We start from the raw sequence: 27,631 nt of genomic DNA on the forward strand, positions 1-27,631 counted from the left end.
TGAATGTACACATTGATATCTTTATGTCTTTCACCAAATGTGGAAACATTTTGGCCATGATTTCTTGAAATATTTCTTCTTCTCCATTCTTTCCTTTCCTCTGGGACTCTAATTACACTTACATTAGACCTTTTGTTATTGTTCTCCAAGTCACTGAGGCCCTGTTATTATTTTTTTAAATCCCTTCTTTTCTCTCTGATCTTCAGATTGGAGGATTTCTGTTGTTCAGTATTAAATTTCATTGACTTCTGCAACTTCTAATATTTCTCTTAAGCTCATTCAGTGCATATTTGTTTCAGTTTTTATTGCATTTTTCTGTGCTAGAATTTCCATTTAGTTCTTTTTTCCTTTTCATTCATTACAAGCATATTTTTCTTTATAGTCTTAACCATAGTTATAATAGCTGTTTTTTTCTTTTTTTTTGAGACGGAGTCTCGCTCTGTCACCCAGGCTGGAGTGCAGTGGCCGGATCTCAGCTCACTGCAAGCTCTGCCTCCCGGGTTCACGCCATTCTCCTGCCTCAGCCTCCCGAGTAGCTGGGACTACAGGCGCCCGCCACCTCACCCGGCTAGTTTTTTTTTTTTTTGTATTTTTTTGGTAGAGACGGGGTTTCACCGGGTTAGCCAGAATGGTCTCGATCTCCTGACCTCGTGATCCACCCATCTCGGCCTCCCAAAGTGCTAGGATTATAGGCTTGAGCCACCGCGCCCTGCCAATAGCTGTTTTAAAATTCTCATCTGCAGCTGGGCATGGTGGCTCATGCCTGTAATCCCAGTACTTTTGGAGGCAGAGGAGGGACGATTACTTGAGGCCAGGATCGTGGTTCAAGACTAGCCTGGGCTACATAGAGAGACTCCATCCGTAAAAACAAACAAATTAGCCAGGCAAGGTGGCAGGCACCCATTGTCCTAGCAGCTCAGGAGGCTGAGGCAGGAGTATTTCCAAGCTGAGGAGTTCAAGGCTGCAGTGAACTCTTACCACTGCACTCCAGCCTGGGTGACAGAGCAAGACCTGTGCTCAAAAAGCAAACGAAGGCCGGGCGCAGTGGCTCAAGCCTGTAATCCCAGCACTTTGGGAGGCCGAGACGGGCGGATCACGAGGTCAGGAGATCGAGACCATCCTGGCTAACACGGTGAAACCCCATCTCTACTAAAAATACAAAAAACTAGCCGGGCGAGGTGGTGGGCGCCTGTAGTCCCAGCTGCTCGGGAGGCTGAGGCAGGAGAATGGCATAAACCCGGGAGGCAGAGCTTGCAGTGAGCTGAGATCCGGCCACTGCACTCCAGCCCGGGCAACAGAGCAAGACTCTGTCTCAAAAAAAAAAAAAAAAAAAAAGCAAACAAAATTCTCATCTGCTATTTCTAACATCTGGGTCGTCATGGTTCAGTCTCCATTGAATTTTTTCCCTTGAATATGGTTCACATTTTCTGCTTTGGGGAATTTTGAATTGTACTCAATATAGTGAGTGATACGTCATAGAGACTCATTTCCATCACATTCCTCTGAAGATTATTGTGTATGTTTGTGTGTTTGTGTGTATATATGTTTAAGCAGGCAGTTTACTTTGCTGGGCTCAATATCAAAACTGCATGTTTTCAGTGGTGTCAGCAGCTGACATCTCTGTGCAGTTCTTTAGCTATAGCTAGGCTGCTTGGCATCTCATCACAGTTTGTAGTTCAAGAGTTTCCAGATATTCAGCGGAGTTTATGTGCAGAATTTAAGCTCTTACTTTGCATCTCTTTTCTGGAATTTCCCACCTCACTTTCTGGGTGCTGTGGTCCTCCCAAATTCTATATTCACCCAGCATGATGCTGAAGAGGGCTGCCCTCAGGCAAAAACCCTTAAAAAATTGAGAAGTTCACCTAGTGCTTGTTCCCTTCTTCCAGATGTGCATGTGTCTTCAGTTCCTGCCTGCTTTTGGTTGCCCTGAAATGGTTGTTGTTTATAGTTGGTCCAGAGTTTATTGTTTATACTTGTGGGAGGATGTTCCGATAGGAACTACTGAGCCACTTCCAGAAGCTGCTAGCCTTCCATGTCATGATTCATAAGAATTTTTAGTTTTCTTTTTTTTTTTTTTTTTTTTTTTTTTTTTGAGGCGGAGTCTCGCTCTGTCTCCCGGGCTGAGTGCAGTGGCCGGATCTCAGCTCACTGCAAGCTCCGCCTCCCGGGTTTATGCCATTCTCCTGCCTCAGCCTCCCGAGTAGCTGGGACTACAGGCGCCCGCCACCTCGCCCGGCTAGTTTTTGTATTTTTAGTAGAGACGGGGTTTCACCGTGTTAGCCAGGATGGTCTCGATCTCCTGACCTCGTGATCCGCCCGTCTCGGCCTCCCAAAGTGCTGGGATTACAGGCTTGAGCCACCGCGCCCGGCCCCTAGTTTTCTTATTAGGTTTTCTAGCATCAGATAAGTGCTAGGGAAAGTTTTGGTTGCTAGGCATTTGAAATTCCTAAAAAGGAAAGGAAATTTGAATGTATTAAACTTGTAATTGCAGTTTAAATTGGTGTAAGGGAATTAATTTAACTAAGTTTTAAATGGGACTGGATATTTAAGGGATTTTATAATCGGTTCAAAATTAAATTCCTTGAACAGTCAGTCAATTGGCTGTTTAACTAGATTTATAAATAGCAAAATATTTGTAAATTGAACTTAAAAACTTAAGGAGAAATCAGTTCCCTAAAGTTATTTCTTTTATAAATTGAATATTAGTTTAATAATGTTAATCACAAATAGCCTTTTTATTCACAAAAGACACCATTGGGGCAGCACAAAACTCCAGTGGTAATAAGGAACTTGGGCTTTAGTGGGGCAGACCTGATTAACCCTGTATCTACAGACAATGAAAGAAGTGCAATGGGATAGGTGAGCACAGGCGCTGTGGTAGGATGAGGGGATGGGGATTGGAGATGTTCCTGGAGGAGATGACACCTGGCAGACAAAGTGAGGGAAAGAGCACTCCTGGCTAGGTCTAGAGATGGTGTGGAGTACAGCACCTGTGAGGATGTGGAGACCTGAAAAAGCATTGCCTGCTTAGGAAACTTACAAGTTCATTTTGGCTGAGAGAATGACCTTGGGGGCTGAGTTTGGGAGTGACCTTCATCCTAGAAGCTGAGAAAGCACCATTGAGAAAGTGAAAAGACAAGCCACAGAACGTGAGAAGTTTTACAACTCATATATCTGATAAGGGACTTGTATCTGGAATATATAAAGAACTATAAAGACAGGGCTGGACATGGTGGTTCGTGCATGTAATCCCAGTGCTTTGGGAGGCAGAGACAGGAAGATCACTTGAGAACAGGAGTTCAGGACCAACCTGGGTAACATAGTGGGACCCCATCTCTAAAAAAATATATTTTTAATTAGCTGGGTGTGGTGGTATATGCCTCTAGTCTCAGCTCCTAGGTGTGGCAGGGGCCTGAGGCAGAGGAATTGAGCCCAGAAGTTCAAGGTTGCATTGGGTTATGATCATACGACTGCATTCCAGCCTAAGCCATAGAGTAAGACATTTCTTTGTGGCCAATAAGCACATGAAATGATGCTCCATATCATTAGCTATCAGGAAAATGCAAATTGAAACCACAATGAGATAATTCACACTCACTAAAATGGAGAAATTGGAATCCTCATACACTACTAATGCAAATATAAAATGGTGCATTCACTTTGTAAAGTATAGCAGTTCCTAAAAAGGTTCAACATAGAGTTTAAAAAGAAAAAAAATTAGGCCAGGAGCTATGACTCACTCCTGTAATCCCAGCACTTTGGGAGGCCAAGGTGAGTGGATCACCTGAGCTCAGGAGTTTGAGACTAGCCTGGACAACAAGGAGAAACACTGTCTCTGCAAAAAATACAAAAATTAGCCAGGCGTGGTGGCGCACACCTGTAGTCTCAGCTACTTGGGAGGCTGAGGTAGGAGGATCACTTGAAGGTTGGAGGTGGAGGTTGCAGTGAGCCAAGATTGTGCCGCTGCACTCCAGCCTGGGCAACAGAGTCAGACCCTGTTTCAAAAAAAAAAAAAAAATTTGCCAGGCATGGTGGCACTCACCTGTGGTCCCGGCTACTTAGGAGGCTGAAGCAGTAAGATCACTTGAGTCCAGGAGTTCAAGGCTACAGTGAGCCATAATTGCACCACTGCACTCCAGCCTGGGTGACAGAGTGAGACCCTATCTTGAAATAAACAAGAATTAAAAAATAAAGAGAAGTAGTATGGGTGTAGTTGCAGAATAAAGGACAGTCTTTATTTTTTTTTTTTGAGATGAAATCTCGCTCTGTCGCCCAGGCTGGAGTGCAGTGGCCGGATCTCAGCTCACTGCAAGCTCTGCCTCCCGGGTTTACAACGTTCTCCTACCTCAACCTCCCAAGTAGCTGGGACTACAGGTGCCCGCCACCTCGCCTGGCTAGTTTTTTATATTTTTTAGTAGAGACGGGGTTTCACCGTGTTAGCCAGGATGGTCTCGATCTCCTGACCTCGTGATCCGCCCGTCTCGGCCTCCCAAAGTGCTGGGATTACAGGCTTGAGCCACCGCGCCCGGCCAGGACAGTTTTTAAACTGAATAAACTCAGCTTTATAAAATACTTTTTTTTAAAAGGCAGAGAAAAGAAGCCGAGGGAACCCACTGAACTGTATGAAGAACTGTATTTGCAGAGGGAGGGGGGCCTTTGGGAGCAAAACCACCCACAGTCTCCATCTTGGCTGAGGAGCCCTGACACACTCCTGCACTCCTGGAGCACTTGGGTGGGACTAGGGGAGGTGCCACTGACTCTAGGAGCTAAGGATTGGGCTGTGTGGTGGGGGAGTAGGGAGATGGAGAGGCAGAGAGGCCTGTGTTCACCATGGGATGACACAGGAGAAAAGGCTGGCCAGCTATCCCTGTCTTTCCAACTCCCTCTAAAGTTGGCGAGAAAAGCCCTTAATTGTGTTGCAATGGTTATGGATTCGGAAATGGTTTTTCCCTTGGTGTGTGTTCTTTTTCCTCAGATTGGAAAGGATCGGGCACTGAACTTTGACCCCTGCTGCATCAGCTACTTTACTAAAGGGGAGTACATTTTGCTGGGGGGTTCTGACAAGCAAGTATCTCTTTTCACCAAGGATGGAGTGCGGCTTGGGACTGTTGGGGAGCAGAACTCCTGGGTGTGGACATGTCAAGTGAAACCAGATTCCAACTATGTGGTAAGAAGAGGAAGTTTGTTCTGTGGGGCCATGGCTTGAAGAGGCACTGAGCAGCCGCCATGTCTTGAGAGGCATATCACTGGGGTTTGTGTCTGACAAATGGGAGTGCAGACTGTCTCCAGAGAGCTGGGAATTGACAGTTCTCTCACCCTGCAGGTGGTCGGCTGCCAGGACGGCACCATTTCCTTCTACCAGCTTATTTTCAGCACAGTCCATGGGCTCTACAAGGACCGCTATGCCTACAGGAATAGCATGACTGACGTCATTGTGCAGCACCTGATTACTGAGCAGAAAGGTAAGAAGCAGGTCTAGACCTTGGGAAGAGGGACAGGTGGAAGCAGGTGGAAAGGGCTGCCGACAGGGCACTTGAAATGACAGGAAAGGTTTCTCCTTGGCCTTTTGAAAACATGTTAGCCACTGGGTCTGTGTCTTGGGTTTTTTTTTTTTTTTTTTTTTGATGGGGGAAGTAGGGATGCCAATCTCCTTGAGGATCTCATGAAAGCAATAAACCCTCTCTGAAAAATGTACCAACTCAGAATTTTGCACATAATTTCAAGGAGTATGTGAATTTCCTGAGTGAGGGAGGATGATTTATGACAGGTTGGAGCCAAGTGGTTGACCTACATGGGTCTTTGTGGACCTTTATCCTTTCTGGTCAGAGTCACTCAGGGGTGCTTCTCCCTCAGCCCAGTCTCCACTTGCCTCCTGGTGGGTCCTTCTGCCAGAGATGAGCAGCAGAAATGGATTGGAACAGGCTTAGTCAGAAGATCAGGGTTCCAGGTCTAGCATAGTCATTCCAAGCCCTAAGACCGCAGTCTCTCCCTCTGTCCACTTAAGTAGCTGTGCTGGTTAAATAGGCTCAGAATCCACTTACTTCAGGTGTATTCATATCTGGATGTACTGGCCTTAGTGCACTGCTGGATGCCTTTGCAAGGGATCCAGGTGGGGGGTTCTTTTGTAGATTCAGATGAGTGTCCTTTGGTCCCCCAGGGAACCATATTTTTTTAAGATTCTGGCTGTGGTGCCTGGGGCAAAGCCTCTTGAACAGCTCCACAGTGTCCCCGTCAGGGACATTTTCTCCACCTGGTCTGTAGTGGGAGTGTAGAGCCTGGTGTGTACCAGAAATTAACGTGTCTCCCGTTTGTCAAGGAGGTGGGCAGGGAGCGGCCAAAGGTGAGGTCAGTTACTTAAGCAGGCTTCCGTTCACCAGGGGCCATAGTGCTGTGCAGAGGAGTTTATATTTGTATCCAGCAAGTGATGGTAACAGTGAGTAGTTCATTTCCGTACTCAGTTGTCAGCCTTGGACCATGAAGATTGGGTCCTATAGGACTTTGGATCCCAGTGCTCAGCAGAGTTGATTGTATATATTAGATACTCTAAAGATTTTTCAATGAGAGTATCTCACTTTAATTGCCAGTAGTGTTAAGTAAATGATGGCTTTTAATTTCTCTCCCTTCCACCTTACTTAACAACCTCTTGCTAGAACTAGATATTTTTTTCTTTGACAGTTCGGATTAAATGCAAAGAGCTTGTCAAGAAGATTGCCATCTACAGAAATCGATTGGCTATCCAACTGCCAGAGAAAATCTTCATCTATGAGTTGTATTCAGAGGACTCATCAGACATGCATTACCGGGTAAAGGAGAAGATTGTCAAGAAGTTTGAGTGCAACCTCCTGGTGGTGTGTGCCAATCACATCATCCTGTGCCAGGTGGGCAGCAGCATGTTGGGGGAGTTGGGCTGAATTCCATTTGTGCTCCCTGCAATGATAGTGTGCCCACCTCATGGTTTTAAAACTGGTCACTAGAAAACAAGTCTGTTTCCATCAGACTAAGTGGTGCTTATTGGCTTTCATTTTCCTGGCATCTGGATGAACCAGACTCTATTAGCAAGTCATGAGCCATAAACTGAAGAATACTTTTTGTTTTATTTTATTTTATTATTTTTTAAAAAATATTTTTCTTGAGACAGACATGGTTTCCCTCTGTTGCCCAGGCTGGAATGCAGTGGCACAATTCTGGCTCACTGCAGCTTTGACCTCCCAAGCTCAAGCAGTCCTCCTCCTGAGTAGCTGGCACATGCCACCACACTCAGCTAATCTTTTATTTTTAGTAGAGATGCGAGGCTGTACTTTGGGAGGCTAAGGCAGGAGGAATGCTTGAACCCAGGAGTTTAAGACCTGTCCAGCCTCCCAAAGTACTGGGATTATAGGTGTGAGCCACCGTGTCTAGCCAAGAATACCTTTTTCTATTGCAGAACATTTTGTCATACTAGGATTAGATATATTTTAATAACTTAAAACATAAATTGGTGTTGTACAAAATGAAGATAGTTTTTATGGATAAGCATATACACATAAAATTTGTATCAACTCAGTAATTGTCAAGGAAATTTTAATTCCTGAAAGATTTTTTTTTCATAGAAAAAAGTTTCTCAAGATTCCTAGAGAGTGTCTAAGTCAATGCCAAGAGAAGTTTGGAAAGACTTTGAGAGGGCTAGCCCAGCGTCTTGGAAGTAGAGGTGGATTTAGTTTTACATAGCTCTATTGGAGGTGATGAAAGAGAAGAATTTTTTTTTTTTTTTTTTTTTTTGAGACTGAGTCTTGCCCTGTCGCCCAGGCTGGAGTGCAGTGGCCGGATCTCAGCTCACTGCAAGCTCCGCCTCCTGGGTTTACGCCATTCTCCTGCCTCAGCCTCCTGAGTAGCTGGGACTACAGGCGCCCGCCACCTTGCCCGGCTAGTTTTTTGTATTTTTTAGTAGAGATGCGGTTTCACTGGGTTAGCCAGGATGGTCTCGATCTCCTGACCTCGTGATCCGCCCATCTCGGCCTCCCAGAGTGCTGGGATTACAGGCTTGAGCCACCACACCCGGCCAAGAGAAGAATTCTTTAGGAATCACTGTAGTGTAAAATACTATTAAAATCTCTCCAAGTCTAGAACTGGGCTGGTTGCAGTGGCTCACGCCTGTAAATCCCAGCACTTTCGGAGGCCAAGGCAGGATGGTCGCTTGAGGCTAGCAGTTCGAAAGAAGTCTAGAAAACAAACTGAGACCCCATCTCTACAAAAAAAAAAATAATTAGCTGGGTGTGATGGTACTTGCCTGTAGTCCCAGCTACTTGGGAGGCTGAGGCAAGAGGATTGCTTGAGCCAGGAATTGGAGGCTGCAGTGAGCTATGATAGCGCCACTGCACTCTAGTCTGGGTGACAGACTGTCTCAAAAATCAATCAATCAATCAATAATCAAAGTCTAGAACTTCAAGCGGTTTAGAGTTGCCACAAATTACAGGATACGTGTGGCAAGTATGTGTACTTTTGAGTGCTGCCTCTGGCCTAGGCTGCCTGGATGGAGGTTTGCATTGAAGGTCTAAGGCTGAATTGGGCTCTGTGGGGAAGCCTTGCATGGAGTCTTGGATTAACGATGCCAATTATGGGGTCTGCATTGGGTTAGATAGATAGATACTGAATGTGTAGGTATTTTCACACTTTAGGGGCAGGAAGACCTCCTTGGGGAGGGCTGGGAGCACTTATTCTGTTGAATTTCCATGAGATCTGGGTTTGCTTCCTAGGAGAAACGGCTACAGTGCCTGTCCTTCAGCGGAGTGAAGGAGCGGGAGTGGCAGATGGAGTCTCTCATTCGTTACATCAAGGTGATCGGCGGTCCTCCTGGAAGGGAAGGCCTGTTAGTGGGGCTGAAGAATGGACAGGTGAGCACTCCCGCACGTCTCCCGTCAGGCTGATAATCTACATGCACACGTGGGTGACCCGTCTAGCAACGACTCTGAGCTGGGTTCTCAGGGCAGGAAAAGGGCTTCTCTCCTCCATGGGTGAATTGTGGGTCAGCCCTGAGTTCAGTTTTTGAGGACAGCCTCAGGCCAAAGGTGCTGTGGCCCTCACACTCATAGCAGGCCCATGTTTTGGCAGAGTTGAGCTATAACCTTTGGCTACATGTAAAGTGGATTAGTGGCTTAAGGTCACCAGAAGGTGGGAGATTTGTTAGAGATGCTGCTTCTGTGGATTTCTAGAGGGAGGCAGAGATTGTTACCTAGGTCAGCTCCCGATTAGGGCAGCGAGTGGATTAAGGCAGTGTGTTCTAGTATGTGTCCTAGAAAATGCTGGGTCCTCAGGATATTTATAGATGTCGTAAGAAAAATTAGCCCTTTGGCCAGTTAGATGTGGGATATCCAGGTTACACAAAGTTAAACAGATTTCTGTGTGTGTGTGTGTGTGTGTGTGTACACGTGTGTTCTTTGCTCAGCATAAGAAAAGTTCTAAGTGGGCTGCTACATGGAACTTTGAAAGTGACAATGTAACTGCATTAGCCTGACAGCCAAGCTGTGCAGCAGATGGCTTATGGCTGAGGCTTGTCAGGTCTTTGCTGGGGACGGAAGTCACAGGGCGTGAGAGCAGTGAGTGAAGTCAAGCAGCAATGCCAAGGGGAGAAACGGCCGCTTCTTTCTCAGGCAGCTCTCACTTCCCATGGGAGGATGGACTTTGGGGTCAGGTGAACCTGAGGTCATGTTCTTACTTACCTACTCACTGGCTTTGTCATCCTGGGCAGATCACTTTACTTCTGTGAGGCTGATTTTACATGAGGATAATACCGCATATTTCATAGGACTGTCAAAACCAGATATCATCAAGGTTGGGAGTTAAAGCCAGTGTTAAAAAACAACAAACAAAAAAACAAAAAAACACCAGGGGTATTAAAGCAGGCATGGTGGTGGGTACCTGTTGTCCCAGCTACTCAGGAGCCTGAGGCAGGAGGATCACTTTGAGCCTAGGAGTTTGAGGCTGCAGTGTGATATGATTAAGACTGTGAATAGCCACTGCAGTCAGCCTGGGCAACATAGCAAGACCTTATCTCTAAAAAAAATTTTTTTTAAACCAGGGATATCAGTAGATGATGGCTGTCATCATCATTATTGTAATTCTCTACCACATGTCTTGTCAGTGTTCGTAGTAGCCTTTTCCTGTGTTAGTTCTTGACTCAGATCTCTGCTAGGTGGCCTCTCCTAACGCTGCCGTTTAGGTAATGTCATCAATAAATCCCCGGTCTGAACAGACACTGAAGTGAGCTCGGCCTGTCTCGGGGCTGTCATTACTTCTGCAGCCTCTGATGAACCTCGCTTCTGGCCTGCTGAGGATAAGCCAACGCCCCCCCCCCACCCCCACCACCCTCTTTCTTTTGATGAGTCCTTTTCTCTGCACAGAACTTCTGGTGAAGGTGGTGGGAGTTGTTCTTGCAGAGCACATGGGATTCCAACGGCCTGGCAGTGGGCCAGGATCTTGTTGCCATGGTGACTGACACTGTTTTCACTGAAATGTTGCCAGATCCTGAAGATCTTCGTGGACAATCTCTTTGCTATCATCCTGCTGAAGCAGGCCACAGCCGTGCGCTGCTTGGACATGAGTGCCTCCCGTAAGAAGCTGGCTGTGGTAGATGAAAACGACACTTGCCTGGTGTATGACATCGACACCAAGGAGCTGCTTTTTCAGGTGATGTCCTCGAGGGGGTCCAGGGACATCGTCCTTTGATTAGAGACCCTCCTCTAGCTTCCCAGCCCCTGCAGGAGGCTCTCCAGCTCTGGCCCTGGCAGGTCTCTGGGAGGAGCAGTGAGGAGTAGGGGCCAACCACATGCGCAGACTCCTAGAGGCCCTGGGCCACAACCTGCTCCTCCCATGCAGGCACAAGCCGCAGAGCCTGGACCGGCTTCTTTAACTTTGGTTTCCTTGCCAATGGAAACCAAAGGCTCTGAGCAAGCAGAGCCTTTCTTAAGCGTTTACCATGAACAAGAAATGGGGCCATGACTCTGAGAGGGGTGTGACGTTGACACTCAGTGAATGGGGCGATGGATGCGCTTCCTTTGCAGAAGTCTGCGTCTTACCTGTGCAGGCCTGCCTGTGTCTATGTGCACCTACCGCACGGGAAGGAAACAGGATCAGTTTTGTCATCTGAAAGGGGGAAGGGGATGGGCAAGCCTTGCCTTCTGCTTAATTCACAAGAATGCTAGAAGAGCCAGCAGAATGCGAAGTGCTTGGATCTTTAGGGGCCTAGGCATTGTTTGGTGGAGTCATCCAGCCCTGTGACCTGAGGAAGTGTATCACCAGAGAAGACAGCCCAGCAGCTCTGTGCCCAGGGCCTGGCTGCTTTTCGCTGGGCTCGCGCCATTCTTTGTCTCTTTAGGTCTTTGTAGGTGATCAGGACTGGTTTCACGGAATGAAGTTCCCCCCAAAGCTGGAGCCCCTCCTTACTGGTGTCCTCGGCCACTGCAGGGTTTCCTGATGTTATGGGCATGTTCAGTCCCCTTACCAGGCTCCTCCTTGTTCTCAGCAGCAGAATTGATAGGGGGAGGGTCCTGAAGTGGGGAGCAGCCTCTGTCAGTGAGAAGGGGTTACCTGGCCACCTCTAGCCCAGGGGTGACTCCCTGTCAGTCTCAACTCACTCATATCCCGAAGAGAGTAGAATGGTTTGGGGGCAAGAGAGCGCACAGCCTTCAGGCTGACCTGGGCTTGGGTCCTGCCTGGATCCCTTACTGTGTGATCTTAAGTTAGTGAGCCTCTCTGAGCCTTGATTACTTTTCTCTGAAATGAAATTAGTAATTGCCCCTCACAGAATTGCTATGGGAATAGGGGTTACCACAGTGCCTCGCTCAGTGTTGGGCACAAAATGGGGCCTGAAATGTTACCTCCCTTCTCCCCAGCCTCACCTCCCACCTATAGGGGGCGTAGCTGGCCTCAAATGTGAATCTTGTATCTGAGCGTAGAACCATGCAAGTATGGAAGGGTGTGTGCTCCACCGTCCCCACTGCTGGTTCTGTAGCAGGCTAGGGGAGGTGATTCTCAGCCCTGACAGGAGACATTAGCATTCCCAGCTGTGACATTGCCTGCTGGCTTTTCCTCTTCTCCACTGCCTCACCCTCTAAACATAAAACAGCTATATTGATTTTTTTTCATTATAAAAAACAATCCATGCTCATTATAAAAGATTTAGTCATTATAAAAGATCCTAGGCAGAAGGGTATGAGCATATTTCAGGAGAATAATTTTTTTTTCAAAAGTAATGCTTGCTTACTCAAAAATTCCAACAACACGCAGGTGCATGGAGGGGCTTGCCTCTGTTCATTTCTTTGTGGTCCCCTTTCCTCCTTTTCCCTCCATCCCACTGTAAGCAATTTAGTGGGATTCAGTCTTTAAGAGGGTATTGGGCTGAAATGTGCGAGCACTGCCCAAGCCCAGGGTGGTTCTCACAGAATCCCCACTGTCCCTGTCCCCCAGGAACCAAACGCCAACAGTGTGGCCTGGAACACCCAGTGTGAGGACATGCTCTGCTTCTCAGGAGGAGGCTACCTCAACATCAAAGCCAGCACCTTCCCTGTGCACCGGCAGAAGCTGCAGGGCTTTGTGGTCGGCTACAATGGCTCCAAGATCTTCTGCCTCCACGTCTTCTCCATTTCTGCTGTGGAGGTGCCGCAGGTAACTGGGGGCACCTGTCCACTGTTAGCGCTGGCAATGCGGACAAGATCAGGGAAGCCAGGCCCCTTGCTGGTGCTTTAGGGAGACAGTAGCAAGGAGAGAAGAATGGCAGCTGTGATGTCATGGGAGGCAGTCTGGGCCTGGAACCTGCTGCCCTGTCTCCACTCCTTGCAACCTGTGTGACTGGGGGCAAACAACTCAACCTCCCTGAGCCTCAGTTTCTTCCTGGTCCCCTTTATGTAAGGATGGGAGGGGTATGCAGTGTTATCAACAGTGTGTTTTGCGGAGAGCCCAGCGTGGAGCCAAATGGAGCGAGCAACAAAGCTAGGAGTCTGGCAGGGTGTGTGCGTGTGTACGTGTGTGATGGTGGTGATGTGTGTGCGAGAGAGATGGAGAAAGAGAGAATGAGTGGGTGGGGGTGTGGGCTGAGGTCTGTGAACCAATAAGGGAGCATGGGACTCTGCACAAGCCCCCTGAACCGAGAGGAGGCCAGAACAGAAATGGGGCACTGAAGGGAGGAGCCACAGAATGGGGAAGGGCAGAACCACAGACAGGTGGCTGAGATTGACCTCCCAAATGCAGGATGGTCTCCCCTCCGCCTTCTGCACCCCACACAGATGGTGCTCAATGTAGGATTGCGATGAAACAGAGAGACATGCACCAGTGAGAAACTTGAGCCTTCATCATCGCATCCTCAGGACAGAATCACTCTTACACATGTTGAAATACATCTGCTTAGAGCTTTTCTATGTGTATATATAATGTATGCATAATATACAATTAGGAGCATGTGATTTTATAAGAATATTTTTAAACAAAAGTGGAATCACACTGCAAATACTTTTCGTGACTTTTATGTGCATATGTATTGCTACCTATAGATGGAACCTCAGATTTACTGTATTCCATGAGCCTGGCCTGTAAACAAGACTTCTCATCCCTTCCTCTATGGCCATCTTCTCATTTCACCTCACATTTGGTTATGGCAGCCCTATCACTGTCTATGAAGTGCTGGCTATAAACTAGTCATCTGGCATTTTCACTCAGCAATCTCCCGAAGCATGGTTCTGTGTCAGTGAATGTTCTTACCCTGCATGGCAAAATTTAGGATAATTGTAGACTCACGTAAGTTGTAGGAAATAATACAGAGATCCCTTATACCCTTTGCTCAGTTCCCCCCAACGGTAACAGTGTGCAAAGCTCTAGGGTGATCTTCCCACCCATGTTGGCATGTGTAACCTCCCACCACAGTCATGGCACTGAACACTGCCACCACCGCAAGGTGCCTGGTGTTGTGCTTTTTACAGCCAGCACCCCTCCCTCCTGCCTGGGCCCCACCTGTCTTGTATTTACAGCTGCATTTTATCGTGTCTTGTGGATGTTCCATAGCTTTTTTTTTTTTTTACCAGTCCTACTGCACATGTTTGCTGCTTACAGCTTTTTTGTATTATAAATAGCAGGCATCTTTCTAGCTAAGTCCTTGCATCTGTCCCAACTTGGCGCCTTGGCATGAATTCCTAGAAATGAAATTTCTGGGTTCAAGCATGTGTACCTTTGAAAGACTTTTAGGGAAATTTCGAGGTTTCCCTTCCACTAGGCTCTGTCAGTCTGTGTTTTCCCCACACAACTCTGCTTCAGGCTAGAGCCCACTTCTTCTAAGCTGATGATCCCCTCAAAACTCATGACTGCAAGACTTACTGGGGAAATGCCCATCATCCATGCCTGACACAGAGCAGCTATTCAAGAAATATTAGTGGAATTCAGATCTGAAGAAAAAGACCAGAAAACAAGAGGAAGAAGGGAATGAGGTGGGTGGAAGTGGCAGCAGGACGAGGGGCACGAACAGCTTCTCCTGGACTGTGTCCTTGTCATCCTTGTCTGCCCCATTACAAACCCATGTACCACATCCACCAGGAACTTGCTCTCCCTCAATTGCACCAAACCAACTCTGCTTATTAAAAGTTTTCTCCCAAGATTGGCATCCTGACCTCAAAAATAAATGCAGTTTGCTGCTCCCTGACTGTGGCCGTCTAAGAGGAGCCAGAGGAGCGGCCTGGGGCTTCCTCTGCCAGGACTTTAAGATTCAGCAGCAAAGTCTTGCTGACTGCACCAAGGCCATCCTGCTGATGCAGCAGGTCAGGACTGCCAAGGGTTAGGAAACACATTCTCAAGACAGAGGCTGTTCATCTGTTGCCTCTGCCTCCAGCCATCCTGTGGTTTTGGCTCAGAAAGGAGGGAGAAAGCATCAGACCCAGTCTTGGAATTTTTGGTTTCCTTTTGAAATTTACATTGTCTTGTGTAAGAACTGGTTTGTCAGGGCTGCCAAGTAGGACAACGAGCCCTAGGAGGGCTTCTCAAGGCAGTGGTGACTTCATGTTTGGAATGCAACAGCAAGATAAAGTATAGCTCAGAGAGTATTTGTTCAGTGAGTCTATTTTTAAAACTCCACTCAAATTGTGCCTCCCAAGTAAGTCCAAGTGTTAGCCATCCATCATATGCTCAGCTGTGATATGCCTGTCTGAGTGCCTGTCCCACTCACAGGGCAGTCAGTGTGGCAAGCAGTTGGTGCAGTTTCGGGGAAGGAGCACCGGCTTTCAGTCCTGACTCTGCCATCTCAAGCAGCTGTAACTAGAGCAACTCATTTCACTCTTCGGAGCCTCATTTTATTTTCTGTGAAATGGGGTTAATTACACCCATCTTTCAGGTTTTGTCAAGCCAAATTTCTATTATTATTTCTCCTTATTACTGACTCATAAAATAGTAAAAACCACAAAACACAACTAAATTGCAACAGGCTGTACTTACTAACGGACTTTAGAAAGGAAAGCTCATTGTGTGCTTTAAGAAAAGCTTTCAGGAGTTTGAGAAAGCTTCCAGGAGATGGTGAAACTTGATCTGAACCCTGAGAGGTCTGGAAAGGAAGACTGGAGCAGGGAAGCTTTTCAAACAAAGGAAAAGGTGGGGGTAGGAACAAGAATGGAGAGCCTAGGAGATGGTGAGGAGCTAGTGCTGAAAAAATATAGTGAAGGTAATGATCATGCCTGCGTTTTGCCCAGTGCTTCATCATTTTTGGAGCACAGCTCTCCTTTGCCCATGGTAGCTTGAGCTGGGCAGGGCATCTAAACAGAAGTTAATGGATTTACCCAAAAAGTCACCACCCTAGGATGTGGCTGAGCCTGGCCTGGGTTCTAGGTCACCTGCTCCCTAGCCTATGCCTGCTGCCCCCCTAAAGGGAGCATTTAATGTGTCAATGAAGAGAGATGGCATAGTGGAAAAGGTAAGCACTTGGAAGCAGCCATGTTTTGCTCTGAGAATAGACAGACCCAAAAAAAATTTTTTTTCCTGCAATTCTAAAGCTAAAAAATGGGACCAGAAATTTCAAAGACAAAAGCCCCAAGTGGAGAAAACAATACTTCACGCCCCACATTTGGGAATCATTAGCACAGAGGTCCTGACTGAATTATCTTCCCTGCCCAGTTAGCCAGGAGAGATGCAGGCCTCTGAAGCACACTGGCTGGCCTAAAACAAGGGCAAGGCCTTTCCTTGTTAACGATGTCCTGGCCCAACTCAGACTCATTCTCGGGCCTGTACACAAATATGCACATGTACACACATGCATACATGTGGCAGGAAGGGGCACAGAACCTGGAGTCCAGTTACCTCTGGCTATTGCCAGCTATTTGCTGGGACAGGTCAGTTGTCCTCTCTGAGTCTCGGTCTCCTGGGCTGTAGCCAGGGAGAAATAATACCTACTGCACAGGCCTATGGGGACAGCCAAAAGCCCTTAAGAAAGAGAAGTCGTTAGGAACTATTCATGGGCATTCACAGCAAGGCAACCCCATCTCGTACGAGGGCGTTGTCCCAGTGCAGGGAGCAGACTTGTTTCCAGAGGCTTCCAGGGTAACTTGGAGCAAATCACTTACCTTTCTTGGAGACAGTCCCTGGAAGAAGAGGCCATCCCAGACCCCTTCCTCCCAGGAACTCATTCATTCTGTCAGCAAACATAGACTACGGGTCTGCTGAGGGAGGCCGGTACAACCCACCACTGCCCACGGGCTGTGCACAGCCTTGCTGTGGGAACAGGCCTGTAACTGCATCACAACCCGAGATCTGGACAAAGGGCAGAGGAAGCTGAGACTCCTTCACCTGGGATGGGGGCTTGAAGGGGCTTGGGAGGACTCTCCAGAAGAGGTGACATTTCAGTAGGGCCTTGAAAGCCAAATAGGTATTTTCCAGAGGGAGAGTGGGGAGGGGCAAAGGCACTCCACGCGAGGATGACATCCTATGGTGAGGCAGGCCCGCAGGCGGGAAGGAGGGGAGGATGGGCAGTTTGTGCTGTGGAGCACAGTGGCCCAGCCGTGAGAGGGGTGCAGAATGGAGCACGCAGAATGGAGCATGCAGAGTGGGCTGGGCAGGCTGGGCAGGGTGCTGATTGACGGCTGCAGGGCTGCTCCCCAGGCATGGGTAATTGTCTCATGCATCTGGAGGCAGGCTCTGTATGAATCTGGCTCTTCCATGGCTCTGAAAACAGTCCTCTTTTTTACCCTTGATGAAATCCTGCAGTCTGCTCCCATGTACCAGTACCTGGATAGGAAACTGTTCAAGGAAGCCTACCAGATTGCTTGCTTGGGTGTCACCGACACTGATTGGCGTGAACTGGCCATGGAAGCTCTAGAAGGTTTAGATTTTGAAACAGCAAAGAAGGTAAGCATCTAGCCAGCAGAAGCTGGAGTTTGGTCCTTGTGGGGTCCCTTAAGAAGGCAGATGGGGACCCAGGTGGCATGGAGAGGCCACAGACTGCAGCAGCCTCTGGAGTTAGGCTAACCTGGGCTTAGATCTAAGCTCAGCCACTTCCTCACTGTGGGCCTGGGTAGGTGACTCCCTTTCTGAGATTGCTTCTCTATAGATGTAGGGTGATGACAGGCCCCATCCTTACAAAGCTTTGAGGATCGAATGGGAAGGTTCCCGTAAAGCCTGATCCAGGAGCAGCATCTCAGATTCTGGCTGTCACTCTTATTAGCTGTCATCTATGGGAAGCACCTGGTAGTAGCCTGGCACATCATAGGCACTCTGTAAATGGCGGCTTTTATTATCGGTGTAATCACTGGCCATGATGCTGCACACGATGCTGCTTTTCTTAGCATCTGCCAACTAAGGTCAAGGTCTCTGATTCTGACAGCAATGTAGGCACTTCCCACATACCTTCATGGTGTGATTCGTGGACTTGATTCATTGTGTCCTTTCCTGGCCTAGTCTATGAAAGCTAGAGAGATGGCTGAAAACATCTGACCCCTTTCTGCACATAAGGAAAAGCCCAGGTATGTTCCTGAGCTGTGTTTCCCTCTAGAACCTGAGATGGAGGAAGGAATGGCTTCCAAACCCCTCTCCCCTACCCCTTCCCTCTTTATCTCCCCACAGTCAATTAATGAGTTGCTCACTTTGTGCATACTCCTGGGCTGATACTGAAGGAGTAGCAAAGAGGGATGTGATGCCCGCCTTGGGTTAGATCAAGACTTGTAGGCATGAAGAGAGAGGAGACTGGACCAGACCAGGACTCAGAAGCCTGGCTGAGTACCAGCTGTGCCACGTAAGGGGCTCTGGGACCTCAGGCCAGCCGCTTCCCTCAGAGCCCCAGTCCTCCCAGTTCTGAAATGGGGGTTGTGAGAATGCCCGCTGCAGTCATGAGGCTTAACTGAGATGTTGTAAAGGGGAATTTAATCAGGGATGGTTGTACAGATGCTAGCCATTACTAAACAAGGGAAGTGATCGTTGTGTAACAATGATCTAGATTATATTTTTAGATGTCCTCAGTGTAGGAAAGTGGAGATGGAGGAAGCTGTTAGAATTCAGAGAAGGGGCTGGGCACAGTGGCTCACGCCTGTAATCCCAGCACTTTGGGAGGCCGAGACGTGCTGATTACAAGATCAGGAGATCGAGACCATCCTGGCTAACACGGTGAAACCCCATCTCTACTAAAAATATTAAAAAATTAGCCGGGCGTGGTGGCGGGCGCCTGTAGTCACAGCTACTCCGGAGGCTGAGGCAGGAGAATGGCGTGAACCCGGGAGGCAGAGCTTGCAGTGAGCCGAGATTGCACCCCTGCACTCCAGCCTGGGCAACAGAGCAAGACTCCATCTCAAAAAAAAAAAAAAAGGTCGGGCGCAGTGGCTCAAGCCTGTAATCCCAGCACTTTGGGAGGCCGAGACAGGTGGATCGCGAGGTCAGGAGATCGAGACCAACCTAGCTAACACGGTGAAACCCCGTCTCTACTAAAAAAATACAAAAAACTAGCCGGGCGAGTTGGCGGGCGCCTGTAGTCCCAGCTACTTGGGAGGCTGAGGCAGGAGAATGGCATAAACCTGGGAGGCGGAGCTTGCAGTGAGCTGAGATCCGGCCACTGCACTCCAGCCTGGGCGACAGAGCGAGACTCCGTCTCAAAAAAAAAAAAAAAAAAAGAATTCAGAGGAGGAAGGAGGCATCTCCATGGAGGGAGCTTCCCTCTCCTGCCCCACCCAGAAATGCCAGCAGGGAGGAAGACGACAAATCCCTAGAACAGAAAGGATTGTAAAAAGCCACAATGTTGTATATGAGTGTTTATTGATTCATATATATGTATTTGTTTAAATGTTGAGATGGGGACTCACTATGTTGCCCAGGTGGGTCTTGAACTCCTAGGGTCAAGCAGTCTTCTTGCCTCAGCCTCCTAAAGTGTGGGATTACAGGTATAAGCCATCACATCTGGCCAAATTTATTATAGTTGAAAAGTAAGTGTATATGGTATATATCTATTGTATACAACATGCTGTTTTGAAAAAGCCACAGGATATTGAAGATAGGCTAGAAGTTACTATTTCATCCAAATCCCGAGTCCCCCGCCTCCTTCCTCTGTGCGAGGCACTCAGGCTCACCAGCTTGGATAGGGTGGTTCCTAGAGATGGACTGCCATCCCCACTAGATGGCAGAGAAGAGCTGCTGAGCTCCCGCCAGACCCTGAGCAGAGCTGCAGGTGCCTCCCTGTTCCCAGGGTTCCCTCTGCTGAGCTCATTCAGGGGCCTTGTGACTCTGACCAGGCGCCCTGACCCTGCAAAATGTATCAGGTTGAAGGAATTCGGAAACAGACTTCTTAGTGGGCAAATCCTAGACTCCAGCACAGCTGAGCTACAGCTAGAAAGACCCTTGAGAGGGTGTCAGTAGCAGGCCCCTTTCCACAAAGAAGATGGTTGGAGCCCAGAAGCAGAGAAGTAGGCTCAGAGCAAGGACTCGGACCTCGAATGCTCCTTTCCCTCTCGGCCACTGTGCCGGGCTTTGCAGGGTTGCCCTCTCAAGGCGCTTTAAGGAAACCCAGATCTAGAGGGTAGTGTGTAAGACTTACAGCTTGGGACCCAGGTAGTCTGAGCCCTGTGTTCCTTGGCCCATGTGATGCCCACATTGCCCTTTTCTACGAATGCCTCTCCGCAAACACTTGTTTGCCAGGTTCTGATTCTAATGCCTCACTTAACGCTGCCTCCCGCCCCTGCTCATGCTCAGACCATTCAACTGTGTTCTCCAGGCATCTGGTTCATAGTCGGAGAGCTCTTAGCTCTAGATGTCGTGATCTGTTTAATTGACCAGCCTCCCCGGTTAGAATGTGGGCCTCTGAATTGTGGAGGGGGACAGGGGCCGAGACATGTTTCTCCCTGGGTCCCCAGTCTCTGACAGGAAGCCTGGCCCTGTGGGATGAAAAGATGAAGCTGCGTTGTGGTCACCTGCAAGGCAGCCAGAGGCCGGGGACTCGCTCATCTCCCGAGGTCTTTTCAGGAGGGAGGATGCCATGCTGCTGAGTGGAGGCTGCAAGTGGTCAGGATTGCTCTGCATGTTCGGTTCAAAGGGCTCCGGAGCTGCTGCCTCCTCTAGGCACAAGTCAGCCCATTTTGAATGGGGCAATGTAAGCAAGCACAGCTGGTGGAAATGGTGACAGCAAAGCCACCTGAAAGCAGCCTGACCTGGTGGCTCGTGCTCCTCCAAATCCTGGGCAGAATCTGAAAGCAGCAAAACTGGCTTAGCCAACACCAGTCTGCTTGTTCCTCAGAAACTTCTAGAGGTCCATGAGTTAAAGTCTCTGGCAAGGGCTGCAATTTTAGGATTTACATAAGAGTTTGCCTTCCATGGACTTGGTGGGATTCATTCCCTACCCCTCCACCTTCTTCCAGAATCTGTCTTTATGCCCTCTCAGCTTTCCCCTCCTCCGTTCCCTCTGCAGTACCAGGGGGTCCCCTGTGTCTGTGGCAACGCTGGGTAGGCATAGCTGTCCCCTGCGTTCTACCCATGTCACCAAGATGTGCAAGGCAATCTCTCATCAGTCCATGCATCACCCTCTCCTGCTGTGATGCTGCCTGCCCCGCCAGAGGGTCAGACTGGGTTGTTCTTTTTTTTTTTTTTTTTTTGTGATAGAGTCTCACTCTGTTGCCCAGCCTGGAATGCAGTGGCACAATCTCAGCTCACTGCAACCTTCACCTCCCGGGTTCAAGTGATTCTCCTGCCTCAGCCTCCCAAGTAGCTGGGACTATAGGTGCCTGCCACCACACCCGGCTGATTTTTTGCATTTTTAGTAGAAGTGGGGTTTCACCACGTTGGCCAGGATGGTCTCAATTTCTTGACCTCATGATCCACCCGCCTCGGCCTCCCAAAGTGCTGGGATTACAGGCATGAGCCACCACGCCCGGCTGGCTTGTTCTTCTTTGGGTCGAGAGTCTCCCAAGGAGGCACCACCACAGACTGTGGCATCACGGTTTTGTTTTACCTGATCCCAAAATGATTGATGCAACTGGAATGTCTTTGCTGTTCTTTACATGGTCCAATCCCACGGATAAAGCCACACCTCACTGAGTGGTATAACCTCCTGCACACATGACGATTAATCCATGCTTGCTCCCTTCCTCTCCTTACTGGCTCACTGTCTAGATAGAGCTTGACTTCCCACCCCCAGCCAGTCACCCACTTTGGAAGCCAAGAAGACAGCTTATTTTATTCTTTATTTCTTCCCCACAGGCCTTCATCAGAGTACAAGACCTCCGATATTTAGAGCTCATCAGCAGCATTGAGGTAAAAGATGAAGCATTCTTCCTTTTCAAGAAGGCATACTTGGGGTTCCTGTTTTAGGGGCAGCCCTTCTGGCAGGCAAGAGCCTTGAGGACATGGGAGCAGAGCTCACTGGCGTCTGGGCATCCGGGCCACAGCCTTGCTCCGGGGGCAGAGTGGCCACACGGGGAGACAGCGGCAGGCAGTGTGAGCTGTCGCGTGATAGCTGGGTGAGGCTCTCCCGATCTCCATGGGGAGCATGGCCCATGGTCTGAATTGAGCGCCCCAGAGTTCTGGAGTAACCCCCAGCCCTACTGTTTCTGGCTGAGAATATTGACCTTGTCATCCAAACCCAATAGGCCTGCAGTGTGCTAAGGAAGCTGGTTGTAGGTACGCCATTTGCTGGGTGGTGGTCAACACTATGCTTTTTTTTTTTTTTTCCTGAAACAAAGTCTCAGTCTGTTCCCCAGGCTCGAATGCAGTGGCACGATCACGGCTTACTGCAGCATTGACCTCCCAGGCTGAAACGATCCTCCCACCTAGCCTCCCAAGTAGCTGGGACCACATGCATGTGCCACCCTGCCTGATTAATTTTTTTGTATATTTTGTAGCAGAGTTTTCCCATGTTGCCCAGGCTGATTTCAAATTCTTGGGCTCAAGCTATTAGCCCACCTTAGCCTTCCAAAGTGCTAGCATTACAGACTTGAGCTACCAGGCCCGGCCCTTAGACACTATTCTTGATTTCTGTGTATCTCAGTGCTGTCTGGCTGTCTGTTAAAAAGGCGTACACATTTTTTCTCCTGAACAGATTTATTGTGAGGGTATGAGAATGTGAGATACATTTGAATTCCCAGTTAGAAACAGTGAGGAAATCAGCAAATATCTTGTCCCTCTCATTCATTTCCACGTAATAAACACCTGTCGTGGGCCAACCCTTGTGCTGAGTTCAGTGGGCACAGAGCTGAGGAAGAGAGAGGCCGACAGGAGCTCACAGCCTGCTAAACCTCATAACATAAGCTGCTGTGTGCCCCACGTGTGATTTACGTGAGTGGTCTTCTAGATCCTCACATTAACTGAATGAGGCAGGTATTGTTGCTCTCCCTATTCCATGCAGGAGAAAATTAAGGCTCAGCGAGACAATGCCACGTCCCCACAGGTCCACAGCCAAAAACTTGGTGGAATTCAAGCCCAGTCTATTTCCTAAGCTCATGCTCTTTCGGCCACATACCCTCCCTACCCGCATGGCGTAAGGGGCATCTGTATGTTCTGGGGTTTACCTACCACATGGTAAAGGGCTTGTTCGGAGCTATTGCCCGAAATGCCCAGTGCTGCTGACTCTCACTTGTAAATCCACTGGCCTGGATCTGGGGGTCTTCACCTGAAGTCAAGGAGCATAATTTTCCTCTCCACAAAAGTAACTAATTGCTGTGGGGTCCAACTATTATTTGTCACATTTTACTGGGATCAAAATGTAGTCCTCTCCCCGGGTGCTATAAGCTGGGAAGTGCGTTAAAGTAAACTAAAATTGTCTCTTGAAAAAAAGACTTTGGCTTTGAGTGTGTTCTATGTTGACTGTCCGCAGACTTGGTTGCACACATCTCGGTGCTCAGCATAATTCCAGAGAACTGCGGATCCTCAGTGGGTGCCTTTTGGATAGGGGAGATTTTCTTGTCCTGCTGACGGCAGGGAGGAACCTGCCCATGTTGACATGCACCTGCTGAGTGCCATAGATCGTTTTTATTGGTCATGGTGATATCCTGGGGCCTAGAATGGATATGGCCTGAATTTCATGTCTAGTAAAACCTTTTTTTTTTTTTTTTTTTTTTTTTTTTTTTGCAGAGATAGGGTCTGGCTATATTGACCAGGCTGGCCTGCAACTCCTGGGCTCAAGTGATCCTCTTCCTTTGGCCTCCCAAAGTGTAGGGATCACAGGTGAAGCCACCATGTCCAGCCAAAATCAATCTTTTCTCTTACTGCAAGATTTTAATTCCTTTCCAACTATTAGGAGTTAGTCTGTTTGATGAGCCTGAGCTGTGTGCAGGTTTTTAGAATGATGATTTCTGTCAGTGTGGAAGCATGTTGCCTCCAGCTGTTAAAACTTTCACCAGCTTGTCTAAGAGTTTGATTCAATGTCTCATCGTCCTCCGTATGCTACTCTTGCTAGAAAACAAGCAAAAGGAAGCTGCTAGGGCTCAGGGTTTGAGTGCTGTTGAGTGTTTACAAATACTCGAGCTGTAGACAAGTGAATGTTCCCTGACACAGAAGGAAGAAGCTTTATCCTCTTTATCCTCAGCTGTGCTATGTATATATGTGTGTGTGTGTGTGTGTGTGTGTGTGTGTGTGTGTTGTTGGGGACATCACTTGCTTCAGAAGACAGTGTTATGTGATACAAGGAATATCTGGAGTCAGACAGAACTGCGTCCAAATTCCAGCTCTGTCTGACCCTGACCTGTTCCTCTTCTTGAGTCTCAGCGTCCTTCACTCTAATACTTGGGTAGTGAGACCTACCCTGAGGGTCACTGAGAGGAATAAAGGGGCCATGTGTGTGTAAAGTATATACCCAGAACCTAGTGGATGTTCAGCATGCGGGATTTCTTACTTTCTCTTTAAAAGTAGGGACATAGTGAGACTTGTCATCCTATTTTATTGGTCTCCCTCTTGGGCAGAAACCCTAAACATTCTCCTGCTCTGTCATCCCCATGAGCCACAACTCTGCCAAAGGATGAGCCACAACTCTGCCAAACAGGGCTTGCAGATTTGGGAGATCTCTGGAGCTTAGGGGTCATGGATGAGTCAGAGCACACACTATTCAAACTATTCCGTCATAGCCTTGGAATACACAGGAAAGCAACCCTGAGGAATTTCCATTAAACAAACAAAGGTTTGCATCTTTTTTTGATCTTTGCTTGTCTGTTAAAAACCTGCTTTTGTTGTCAAGTGTTCCCAGCGGGAACCTGGGGGAGAGAGACAACAACCAGGAGCCAAGCCCAGGTTCCAGTAGGAAGGTCCAGGGGCCTCACTTGAAATAGCCACATCTAACCTTTGTAAAGGCTGCTTCCTGCCCATGGCTGCAGAGGCCATTTCCTGTGCTTCTAATTTTTCCAGGAGAGGAAGAAGCAGGGAGAGACCAACAATGACCTGTTTCTGGCAGATGTGTTTTCCTACCAGGGGAAGTTCCATGAGGCCGCCAAACTGTACAAGAGGAGCGGGCACGAGAACCTCGCACTTGACATGTATACTGACCTCTGCATGTTTGAGTATGCCAAGGTAACCCACCCTGTCCCAGGCCTGAGCTCCAGCTTGGAGCCCACTGGTATTCTCGCCTGCGGTGTCCAAGTTATTTTCCCCAAGAGTGGTGCAGACAAAAACTAGCAATGGTCTCAGAAAGGATGTGGGGAAACTGGTAAACAAATGACCCATCTACAGCCACTGGTTGAAACTCACCTAAAACTGACATTTAACGCTGACACCAGTGGGGCAGACTATGGCAGTTCAGACCTTCATCAGCGACAGAGCTGGATGGCTGTGGGTCTGCGCCAGCACAATCCCTTCATTGATTTGAGGGCTCAGTGCTTCAGGGCTGTCTCCCACAAATCCTCTCAATCCTTGTTAGGAGCTGCCAAGAATCGGTGTCTTCAGCGGGGAGCCAGTCCTGCCAGTCATACAGGATGATGTGGTGCCTGCCAGCCAAGTTTCCCATAGCACCTGCTGATTGTCCTGGGCTTCTCACTGGGCCTCTGGGAAGTCAGGCAGAGCCTCCGCCCTCCCGTGTTAGCGCAGCATGCCTCACGCCTGCCGGCTGCAGAGTGGCTACCATGTGGTTGCAGTGGGTGATAGCAGAGATTCTCTTTTGCATTGGGATGAGCCTTATGAACCTTAGTCCCCAGCAGAGCTGGGCCTTTTAAGGCAGGTATAGGAGAGGAGCTTCCTGGACCTGGCTCTTGATGGCTTCTGTGGGAAGGAGTTGCACTAAGGAGCCCAGACCAGCCAAGACATCGGCAGTTCAGTCTAAGCAAAGTTCAAAGAGGCTTGGGTGCATTGAGCAACTACAGTCTTCCTTCTACAGAGGGGTTTTGTTAACCTGCCTTTTCCAGGAGTGTCAAAAGTGGCTCTCAGTTTGTTATGAAGTAACTCATCAGCCACAACCTATTAGTGGGCTACTAATGGTAATTCTCCAGCTCACAAGTTCAAGATGGAAAATCTTCCCCACTTTTTTCTGCTTTTATATTCCTGAAGATGGCTATGCTCTTCCACCTGTTCGACCCTGGGGCTGAAGGTGTGTTTGGTGGCCTGTGATGTTGCCCAGGACCTTTTCATCAGTACGTGCACGAGCTCCTGGGCCCAAGCCTGTCTTTTCACCTTAGTGATTTATTCACTCCGTACCTGAGACCCATAGTGTTCAGGCTCCCCCTGCCTTTTCCTCGTCACCTTCTCTACCCTCCCCCAGGCCCCACCACAGACACCTAGAAGATTTCATAACACATTCATACTGAGATCACCAGAGTCAGTGCATCTCTGCTTCCGGGGATAACAAGATTTTAACTCAGGATGAACCCTTAAGGGATCAAGACCCTAGAGGTAGAATTTAGGCTTAGGAACCCCTGAAGCCTCCTCAAGGAGGCAGCTGTGCTGCAGTAGAAAATGCCTGGTCAGACTGGGCGGGCGTGGTGGCTCAAGCCTGAAATACTAACACTTTGGGAGGCTGAAGTGGGTGGATTGCTTGAGCTCAGAAGGTCAAGACCAGCCTGGGCAACGTGGCAAAACCCTGTCTCTACCAAAAATGCAAAAAATTAGCCAGTGCCTGCAGTCCCAGCTACTGGGAGGCTAAGGTGGAAAGATTGCTTGAGCCCCAGAGGTAGAAGTTGCAGTGAGCCAAGATCACGCCATTGCACTCCACCCTGCGTAACAGAGCAAGACCCATGTCAAAAATAAATAAATAGGCCGGGCACGGTGGCTCAAGCCTGTAATCCCAGCACTTTGGGAGGCCGAGACGGGCGGATCACGAGGTCAGGAGATCGAGACCATCCTGGCTAACACGGTGAAACCCCGTCTCTACTAAAAAATACAAAAAACTAGCCGGGCGAGGTGGCGGGCGCCTGTAGTCCCAGCTACTCGGGAGGCTGAAGCAGGAGAATGGCATAAACCCGGGAGGCAGAGCTTGCAGTGAGCTGAGATCTGGCCACTGCACTCCAGCCTGGGTGACAGAGCGAGACTCCGTCTCAAAAAAATAAATAAATAAATAAGAAAATGCCTGGCTTTGGTGCCCCAGAGCTGGTGTGAGTGCAGGTTCTTTCTGTGGGATGACCTAGGGAAAGGCTCTTCAGCTTGCCAAGCCTCCCTTCCCTTCTCAGATGGTAATAGCCACAGCTCAGTTTAGTCTTGAGATTTGCACAGAATAATGTATAGGAAAGCCCGTTAGAAATGCCAAGCTATAGAAAGATTAGGAAGATGAGAGGGCAACACGTGATCACAGAGTGGATCTTCACACCTCTCTCCCTGGCTGGCCTCACTCCTGCCCCTGCTCTGAGGCCCCTCCTTACACTCTAGTGGACTTCATGTGCCCACAGCCTCCCACCAGAACTGCAGCCCATTTACACACTCCATCTGCTCCGTCTCTCTATGAAGGTAAATACTCTGGGACTTGTTTTTGGTTTTAGTTTTTGATCACTATTCCAAGGAAGGTGGTTCCATTTCAGTCCCCCCTGCCCCCACCCCGTAGTCTGAATTTGAGAAATGTGTACATACACATTATGTGGGGGGTGGGGAAGATCTAGTACTGATTAACATGGCATGTTTTTGTTTACTTGAAAATTGCTTCCCAAGATTCAATCTGGTTTTCAGAAAATTTTTAAATTACATTCCCATGTACCAATAAATTGTATGCTTTCTGCATAAGTGACATGTTTATATGGTGATAAAGGGAATTATAATGCTC

At 48.5% G+C, this 27,631-nt stretch overlaps 1 protein-coding gene across 4 annotated transcripts in view; it reads left to right on the forward strand.

The window, feature by feature from the left end:
- The window catches only part of IFT122 (intraflagellar transport 122), an 87,089-nt gene that overhangs the window by 36,292 nt on the left and 23,166 nt on the right, over window positions 1–27,631 (forward strand). For all 4 annotated transcript variants that reach the window (XM_010381499.2, XM_030938791.1, XM_010381500.2 and 1 more), the window contains 9 exons: window positions 4,976–5,167; window positions 5,324–5,462; window positions 6,676–6,878; window positions 8,733–8,870; window positions 10,498–10,662; window positions 12,442–12,639; window positions 17,203–17,343; window positions 21,667–21,720; window positions 24,802–24,963. In XM_010381499.2, coding sequence (XP_010379801.1) covers window positions 4,976–5,167; window positions 5,324–5,462; window positions 6,676–6,878; window positions 8,733–8,870; window positions 10,498–10,662; window positions 12,442–12,639; window positions 17,203–17,343; window positions 21,667–21,720; window positions 24,802–24,963 — 1,392 coding nt within the window. The remainder of the gene's footprint in view (window positions 1–4,975; window positions 5,168–5,323; window positions 5,463–6,675; window positions 6,879–8,732; window positions 8,871–10,497; window positions 10,663–12,441; window positions 12,640–17,202; window positions 17,344–21,666; window positions 21,721–24,801; window positions 24,964–27,631) is intronic.

Source organism: Rhinopithecus roxellana, chromosome 1 (assembly GCF_007565055.1).
Source record: "Rhinopithecus roxellana isolate Shanxi Qingling chromosome 1, ASM756505v1, whole genome shotgun sequence".
NCBI classification, from domain to species: Eukaryota; Metazoa; Chordata; class Mammalia; order Primates; family Cercopithecidae; genus Rhinopithecus; species Rhinopithecus roxellana.